The following is an 8,879-nucleotide window of genomic DNA, read 5'->3' as shown; positions in this document are numbered from 1 at the left end:
CATTAAAAAAAAAAAAAAAAAAAAAAAAAAAAGTCGAAGAATAAACCATAGTATTATAAACCAATGAAAGTTGAAGGTGAATGTTTTTTGGGGAATAAGACTACCTTCAGATGATGTGGCATTATCTTGATATCGAAGGGTACATGCAGCCACGCTTCAGGAGAATAGAGTAAAAAATTCTCTGGCTTGCTAGTATAAACATCTGCATATTGATGTATATGATATGCAAACGCAGATTCTTGACCTGTGTCTGTGACGAAGGTGGCTCCGAAAGACTTGTTAAACATTTCCTTCAACTTTTGGCGTGCCTTCCGCCGCTCCTCATTTAGCTCCTCCAACAGCAATTTATATTCTTTACTTGGAACAGTACTAGTCGCAGTTGCGTGCAATTTACCAAGAAGTTCTTGTATAATGTGAAATCTTGCCTGCATCCAGAGAGAATTGAAGAAGGATGAAAAAAATCTGCCAGCCTCAAAAATATAAACAGGTGAAAATGGGTAACTCAAAGCTAAACAGCAACCACAACAAAGTCATTGTAATAAGCTTTTGACGAACTTCTTGACGTCAATAAGAAGCCATGTTAAACTTCCATTAATTGGCAACTTGCAAAGTCAGGAAGGCCCAGCCAACTTAAGGAAATGTGTATAATATATTTTCCTGATAACTTGATGAATTAACAAGACCAGCAAGGGATAAGCAGAAGTAAAAAAGGAAAAGAGTATGAAAAGAGAGGTGCCACAATGATGAACCACAAAACACAGGAGGTACTTTCCATTTAGACTCTGTTCAGATTCTCTCCCTTAATAAGCATTCATACAACTCTTGGCTTGAAGAAGAAATATCCCTTTAAACAAGACGATACGTGCTTCTTGGAACCTAAGATCAACATGATTTCTTTTTTCAAACAATAAAAGTGTTTCATTTCCAGTTTATTATCTCATGCTTTTCGCCGGATTAAGATTAAACAAGAGACAACACATTTGACCCCAATCCCTGTTTGTTCAATTGTTTTAGAACATAAAATTTTACATTCTTAACCAACTTCATATATAAGCAGGGCAATAAAACCAACATCTAATTGGTTGAATCATTAGCTCTGCGGTCTTCACACCTAAATGGTTGGAAGTCCTGATTCCTAAAGGCTATACCTGGTAACATACTGCATCTTTTATAATTGTCCAAAGATTTCAGGATTGCAGGGGCTCTAAATGTGACAAAAAACAAAACAAAACAAAAAAAAAAGAACAGAAGAAAAAAGAAACGAGACAAATAGGAGTATTAAGGCAAATTATAAGACAATGGAATCAACGTCTACAACAAGATAAAATTAAAGTCGACAAGATAAACTATCAGCTATAATCTTATCACAGACGGGGAAAGAAGAAAGGAGCTATAAGATAAAAAGTATTTAGAAATGGTCACTAGACTCAAAAATGAGAAAATGCAGTACGCTCAAGGTGCAAAGCTCAGTTGCAAAAAACATAAGATTAGGTGCAAAGCTCATTTGCATCTATATTCACCAACGTCAAAAATGCAAATACATACAAATAAAAAATAAATGGAAAAAAGAAGAGAAAAAAATTCACAGAAAAATACCTGCTCATGACGGTAAGCATCTTCATTTTGCGTACGAATTTCATCCTGCAGTTATTACAAAACATCTCAATGGCATCACAAACTATGAAAAAATCAAACAATCAAATTTCAAAATATTTGGAAAACAAAAACACCGAGAAGAGTCAGATAAGCAAGCTAAGAACATAAAATAGAATGAAACCATTATTTTTCATCAACAAAAATGTATTACATTTTGACCAAGGTTCTATGGCACCTGATATTTGCATAACACTATAACTGACCTAGATAACCACTTTGATCAAAACCCAGATGGCAAACTATTCAGTTTAATTTGAATTCTCTTTTCTTTACTTATCTCTCTGTTGTTTAACAATAACTAATGATCAGTGTTAATGAGTTCTACCAAGGCCCACCAAGGCCAATGCTATGGTTGAAAACAGTACATAAAACTGCAAAAGGGTAAACAGATTTTGAAAAAAAAAAAAAAAAAAAAAAAAAAAAGGGTAGTTACAGACCATACAAGAAACAAAAAAAAAAAAAAAAAAAGGTAGTTAAAAAACCAAAAAAAAAAAAAAAAAAAGGTAGTTAAAAAACCAAAAAAAAAAAAAAAAAAAGGTAGTTAAAAAACCAAAAAAAAAAAAAAAAAAAAAAAAAGAAGTGTAGTTACAGACCATACAAGAAACAACAAAAAATAACAACGCCGGTCTTTGTTAAACGAACTTCTGAGTAGAACTGGCATGGTCTTTTCTTAGCCTAGTAGAGACCTGTAAAACATGCTAGAAATAGAGAAAAGCCGATAACAGGTGGGCTTCCGTATCGCAGGTAGGTTGAAGATATTTATGAAGACCTCCACAGGTATAACTAATTACTGCCGAGCCAAACTCATTCAAATTCTCTCTCCAGTAACTGGCTTTAAAAATGATCAATCTATCATGACTCAGTTCCATAAGAAACAGCAGCCATTACTACAAAAGAAGAAATAAGCCTAAGAAGAATAATTTCAACAAGTGAAAAGAAAATTTGCTGCAAGCAGCGAGTTGAAAGAAGCGTAATAAATGACATACTTCTAGTTCATGGATGATCGCAGCAGTGCGCCAACCAGCTTTTGAAGGACCTCTCAGGTCACTAAATAGGTGGTCTCCAAAGTAAATCACCTATAAGGCAGGGTATTACATTCATTTATTGCAACATCAAAGAACATTTTCTTGCAACAGATTTTGGTTGAGACTTTTATGGAGTGATCAAATTCCTCAACAAACAAGTAAAGCACGCGAACTACATTGAATAAGTTTTAAAAACAAATGATATCACAAAATATACCTCTGGGCCGTTCCACTTGGTTATTTCGAGAAAGGACTTAAGGCATCCGTGGTAGTAGATTTGATCTGAAAGAAACCTATCGACCTTTGTAAAAGTTAAAGTGTCCTTCTCCGAGTCATAACAACTTCATGAAGGTTCAAGAAAACAGAATAGAGGAAGTGTCAGCATAAAATATAATAAGGGACTTAATGCTTTGTTACTGAAACTAAGATACAGAAAGAACACTGAGAGGCAATTTTTAATTTTTTTTTAAATTAGCAGCCAAAAGCATAATTCTCACTTTCTAAAAGCATCTAAGATGAGTTTGAATGCAACAATTCACCAAGTATAAAACACATCAATTACAAAAGCAAAAATCCTCCACACTCCAGTCACAGCAATTCATAAGGATTACGGAGAACATATCAATAGCAATCTTTGCCTCATTCAAAATGATAAAGTATATCCATAAGACCTCTTTAAACATGCGTGTCTTATTCCCAAGTATGAAACATTCTGGAAAATTAATGTCAATCCAGAAGAAAATATTACAGCGCCATTATTAAGGTGGTGAAACAAAGCCTTATACATGAAAATGAGAGGAAGAAAGGGATAGAGGAATGAAGATGCTAAATATACAGACCGGAATGGATGTTCTGATGTGTAGAAATCTGGCTTATTCGCTTGAGCAATCACAACGTCAAAAAGTTCTCTCCAGGAGTCTCTATCACCCAAAGAATCCTAACCAAATGTGGCGAAGTAAGCTCAAGAAACTTGATAATAACAAACAGAAAGGATCATGAACAATCATGGTAACTGAAACAATGACACAATAAAATAAAATACAGACACACAAATGCATACATATACGTACATATGCGCGCGCGCACATATCAAACCAAATAAGAAACACACACATACTTAATTGCAGGAAAAGAATATTAAAGTGCATGAAAATAGGGCAATATTCAAATTGTGAGTATGAAATCAACATAAAAATCAAATCTGACATTTCATCAACCTTTCACATTTATCTAAGTGCTGATAATTACAAACATTAAATCAATTTGAACGAGAAACCAACCTCCAGAAATATTAAGGCTACAAGTGTAACAGAACATAAACGTTACTCTTAGTTAAGTAGGAGGAAGGTCATCCCTTTACTCCATTCCTTTCACAGGAATGGCAGGACGGCTTTCAAAGGGAATGGAAGGCCCGAATGGGAGGGTAAGGGAGGGGAAGGATAACCCTCCCCCGAACCCCCTCCCCTTCTGTCTAGAGATAGATTGATTTCGTCAATCGATCACTCCCTCAAAGGAGAGCTCTCTCTCTCTCTGTTTTTGGACGACAGGCTTTATCTACTCTCCTATAAAAAGAACCCAAAAAAATAATAATAATAAATACCTCCAACAGAAACCGCATACCGCCATCTACAAAGTAATATGGAGAATTAGTCAGCAAAAATAGCTTTTTCCCCTTTTCCTTCAACATCTTTAGAAAATGTAATAGCTGATCCTGAAATATTAACCACATAATGATCATTAAGTGGCTTCAGAAGAATGACAAATACAGTCATATTACAATGTTATTCCTATGAGAAAAGGCTATGATTACAAATTTCTAACAAAAGATTACCATCTTATAGCCCTAAAGTACATGAGAACATAATGAACAGCATGGGACGCCTACATTTTTAACAAGGTATCTGTAAGGGTCATTAAGAATTCCTCTATGAACCAAGCCACTTTGATGAACATACTGAATGGCACGATTCACATCTTGATACACATAACAAGCATCAAAGTCCAGCTTAGCATCAACAAAATGTTGCACAATATCCGCAATAAGGCATGCCTGCAAAATAACAATAGAGCAAAACATTCAGACGTTAGAAGAAAAGAAATCTATGGATCAAAACACTCTTGAAAGGAACCTATGGACCCATAAAGCATCCAGGCAGTAAATAATCAAACATCAAAGATAAAACAAGTGCTCCATTCAAGTATTAATGCACCAAATAAAAACACATACAAATAGTATAACATGCTTAACATCGGACGAAGCAATATCAATCATAATGCTATTCACCTTTTTCAGGGAGAAAAAAAAATCTTAACACTATTCATCAGAATCCTCGTTATCAATAAAATATAGAATGTACTCAGATTTGTTAACATGGCAATTAAGTCCAACATAGAATCATCTCTTTCTTACAGATAGGGGAAGAAAGAGAGATAATTTGTCTAGCACATAAAGTTTTCTCATCATATAAATATTTGACGAACCGAAGGACATCCTTCTTCTATTAGAATAATCTGCAGTTCCTCCAACATTATTTTCCTTCTCGTTGAAAATTATTCAACAAACTAACCTCACTAAAGCAGAAGAAATCCATTAAACCAACAAGGCCCCGTACTTGATCACGACCAATATGTCGAGTTCCATAGATATCTTCTATCTCCTTCCTGCTAAGCTGGAATTTAAACAACAAATCATATGCCAAAAATTATAACAAGAATAATAGATAATAACAAAAAATAAATCAAAATCTCCATCTCTTTTGAAATAAATGCAATGGAAACATTATTAAGTGACCACCACAAAAGCTAAAATCATATTGTGCACATGTTAAAAATAACAACACATGATCAATGTTTTGTTCAACTCTCTGTATTTAGTATTTTTATTTATTTAATAAAAAAAGTAAAAGACAAAGGGGAAAAATTAGGAGAAATGAATCAAACATATGCTACTGAAAAAGTGAGTTAATAATATGCCTTAATTTGGATTTTAAACTAACCACATTCACCAAATATTCAGGAAAGAAAGGTAAATTGTTAATATCAAAAGTATTCAAGGGGTGGGTGATGAGGACATCACGGATGCAAGAAATACTCACGATCCAATTCAAGTCCCAGTTGGCCTGGTGACGAGGAATTGAACTAAAAGATTCAAAGAAGAGTTAAATAACCTAGTCCGGAGAGATCTACTACAAGAAGAGAGAGTGTTCACTACTCAGGGTGAACAAAGGCTGGTTTTACTCATCAAAGTTGATCCGGAAGAGAGCCAATCAGTCATACACGTCCATTGAGCCATTGCATGGCCAACTTGCATGTCATTCCGGGATACACGTGCAAGGGGAAGTCCAAGCGTGTTTTCCAACAAGAGATCAAGTCAAGATTGCGGATCAAGATTTGATTTCGTTATAATCCTATTTTTAGTTTTAAGTTTCAGTTTAAAATTTGAATTCCATTATAGGCGTGTTTAGAAGGAAGGATATTTTGAGTCAAACTCTGATTCCTTCCTAGGTTTTATTTTAGGCGTGTTTATCTTAATATTAGGCATGTTTATCTCATTAAGGGTATATTAGGACTTTTACAATTTAAAACTCTTCATGAAAGTTTCGGCTATTTAAGCCTAAATTTCAGATAATGCAAAACAGTTTTGATGTTTATTCATATTGTGAGATATTGTTCTTGAGTTCTTGAAGAAACTTTTCCAAACTTATCAAGAATTCCTTGTGGCATTCAACTTGACTTATCAAACGGAATTTACATACTCGTTTGTGGCGTCTTCACCATACCAAGGTTCTTGCTTTGCTAAGCAACGGGTCGCGGTTTCCATCAAACTTGAGAGATCTTGAGTCGTGTCCAGATTTGGTATCGGGTTTCATCACGTTGTTGGCGTGGTTCGTATCAGTTGGTATCAGAGCCTAGAATCGTCAGGTTTTCCTATCATTTTTCTTGTTTATTGCTTTTTCTTTTCTTTGTCAAAAGTCGGGCATTAAGGCTAGGTTTTCAATTCGGCAAAAAAAAAAAAAAAAAATCTGATTGGTAAACTCCCTACTTGCTTTGAGTTGAGTCCAACTACTATTGCTTGATTTCAAATTCCACTAGGTTTACAAACCCTAGAAAACGTGAATTAGGGTTCTAGTGTTTCTAAAACCAACCAAAAAAAAAAAAAAAGAAGCCAGGAAAGGAAAGAAAATCACGAGAACGGCTATAACTTTTGATCTAGGAATCGTTACTTGGCCTATAATATATCAAATCGAAGCTCTTTTCGAGCTCTACAATCTTTGGTCGGGCATAGCCAGCCGACCCTATTTTTTGGGCCAAAATTTGCTTGTTTTCATTAGTTTCGGAACCCTTAAATCTTGAGTGTCAAAAAAAAAAAAATCCGTGACAAAATTTGATTTCGTTTAGTTTGAGTCTCACCTCGATTGGCTGCTTGAATCCTTCTTTTTGTTGGATTAGTTTTGAAAGAACTAGAAGAAGAATACGAGTGAAAAAATGGCAGTGTGTGAGCACATTAGAAGGTAAAAGCCAAATTAAATTGAGTGAAACATGAGTGGATTTGAGTGAAACACGAGTGATTTGAGTGAATTATTCTTCGAGTGAAACACATTTTAATCATGTCGCAAAATCAGGAGAAAAACACAAGCGAAGAGATTCCACCTCCCGAATCCGAATCTGCAAATGCATGCATTAATGGGAGAGATGAGGCGGATGATGAGGACGGAGTTCGAACACTTACATGAGAGGTTGGATAGGGTAGAAGAGGGAACACAACAGGATCAACCACCATTTGCTCCGAACGCTCCAAGAAAGAACATGATGCACCGAAGGGGAGTTGAGGATATTGGTGAATTTGAAGGGGACAATTTAGAGGAGTTTGATAGAATGTCAATGGGCAGCCGTAGGAGATATGGACAGAATAGAGAAGCTAAGAACCGAGCGGATAACAACTTGGGAAGTATCAAGATAAAAATTTATGTGTTTCAAGGAAAAAGTGATCCCGAAGCATATCTCGAGTGGAAAAAGAAGATGGAGTTAGTTTTCAACTGTCACAACTACTCCGAAATAAAGAACGTAAAACTTGCTACAATCAAATTTATTGATTATGCTATTGTGTGGTGGGACCAGGTTTGCACCAATAGGAGGCGAAACGGAGAACGTCTTATTGAAACTTGGAATGAGATGAAAAGGGTGATGAGGCGACGATTTGTACCAAGTCGCTACTACAGGGATCTATACCTCAAGCTGCAAGGTCTCCATCAAGGTAACCGGAGCGTTAATGAGTATTTTAAAGAGATGGAGATAGCTATGATTAGGGCCAATGTGGAGGAGGATTGGGAGGCGACAATGGCCAGATTTTTGAATAGTTTAAACCGAGAGATTGCTAACACAATCGAGATACACCATTATGTGGAATTGGAGGATTTGGTGCATATGGCAATCAAAGTTGAGCGGCAATCAAAGTTGGGCGGCAACTTAAGAGGGGTGGTACACAACCAAGACTAACCCCGCAAAATTCGAATGCAACACCTTGGAGGATGAACTACCCAAAGAAAGAAGAAAACTCGTCGACCTTTAAGGCCAAACCCAAGCCTAAACCAACCACCAATACCACGGCTTTTCAAGGTAAATCAACCCCTACTTCTACTCGTTCTAGCAAGATTAAGTGTTTCAAATGTCAGGGAAGAGGACACATAGCTAGCCAATGTCCAAACAAGCGAGTTACAGTGATCCGGGAAAATGGAGAAATTGATTCTGAAGATGAAGCTAATCTAGATGACATGCCACCACTAGAGGATGCCCCCATATGAGATGAGGAGTTTGGGGCAGATCATGGTGAGATGCTTGGGCTAATCGCACGTCGAGCCTTAAACTTGCAAGCTAAAGAAGAGGAAGAAGAAGTACATCGGGAGAACATCTTTCACACTCGTTGCCACGTGAAAGACAAGGTATGTAGTATTATTATCGATGGCGGTAGTTGCACTAATTTTGCTAGCACTTCCATGGTTGAAAAGTTAGGGCTCACAACACTTAAGCACCCTCGTCCTTACATGCTGCAATAGTTGAATAATAGCGGTGAAGTGAGGGTTACAAAGCAGGTTGTCGTACTGTTTCGAATCGGTAAATATGAGGATGAAGTATTGTGCGACGTGGTACCAATGCAAGCGACGACATCTCCTCTTCGGAAGACCATGGCAATTTGATCGG

General features: G+C 36.3%; 1 protein-coding gene across 1 annotated transcript in view; it reads right to left on the bottom strand.

Annotated features, from left to right (window-relative positions):
• The window catches only part of LOC21405776 (5'-nucleotidase domain-containing protein DDB_G0275467), a 15,916-nt gene that overhangs the window by 1,304 nt on the left and 5,733 nt on the right, over positions 1-8,879 (bottom strand). The window contains exons 6-13 of the mRNA XM_024169940.1: positions 5,249-5,350; positions 4,567-4,731; positions 4,282-4,392; positions 3,521-3,618; positions 2,899-3,022; positions 2,643-2,732; positions 1,597-1,641; positions 105-425 (exon numbers count right to left, since the gene is read on the bottom strand). Of these exons, the coding sequence (XP_024025708.1) occupies positions 105-425; positions 1,597-1,641; positions 2,643-2,732; positions 2,899-3,022; positions 3,521-3,618; positions 4,282-4,392; positions 4,567-4,731; positions 5,249-5,350 (1,056 nt within the window). The remainder of the gene's footprint in view (positions 1-104; positions 426-1,596; positions 1,642-2,642; positions 2,733-2,898; positions 3,023-3,520; positions 3,619-4,281; positions 4,393-4,566; positions 4,732-5,248; positions 5,351-8,879) is intronic.

Source organism: Morus notabilis, unplaced genomic scaffold (genome assembly GCF_000414095.1).
Source record: "Morus notabilis unplaced genomic scaffold, ASM41409v2 Scaffold277, whole genome shotgun sequence".
NCBI classification, from domain to species: domain Eukaryota; kingdom Viridiplantae; phylum Streptophyta; class Magnoliopsida; order Rosales; family Moraceae; genus Morus; species Morus notabilis.
The sequence above is the reverse complement of the archived record's forward strand: the minus strand, read 5'-3'. Positions and strand labels throughout refer to the sequence as shown.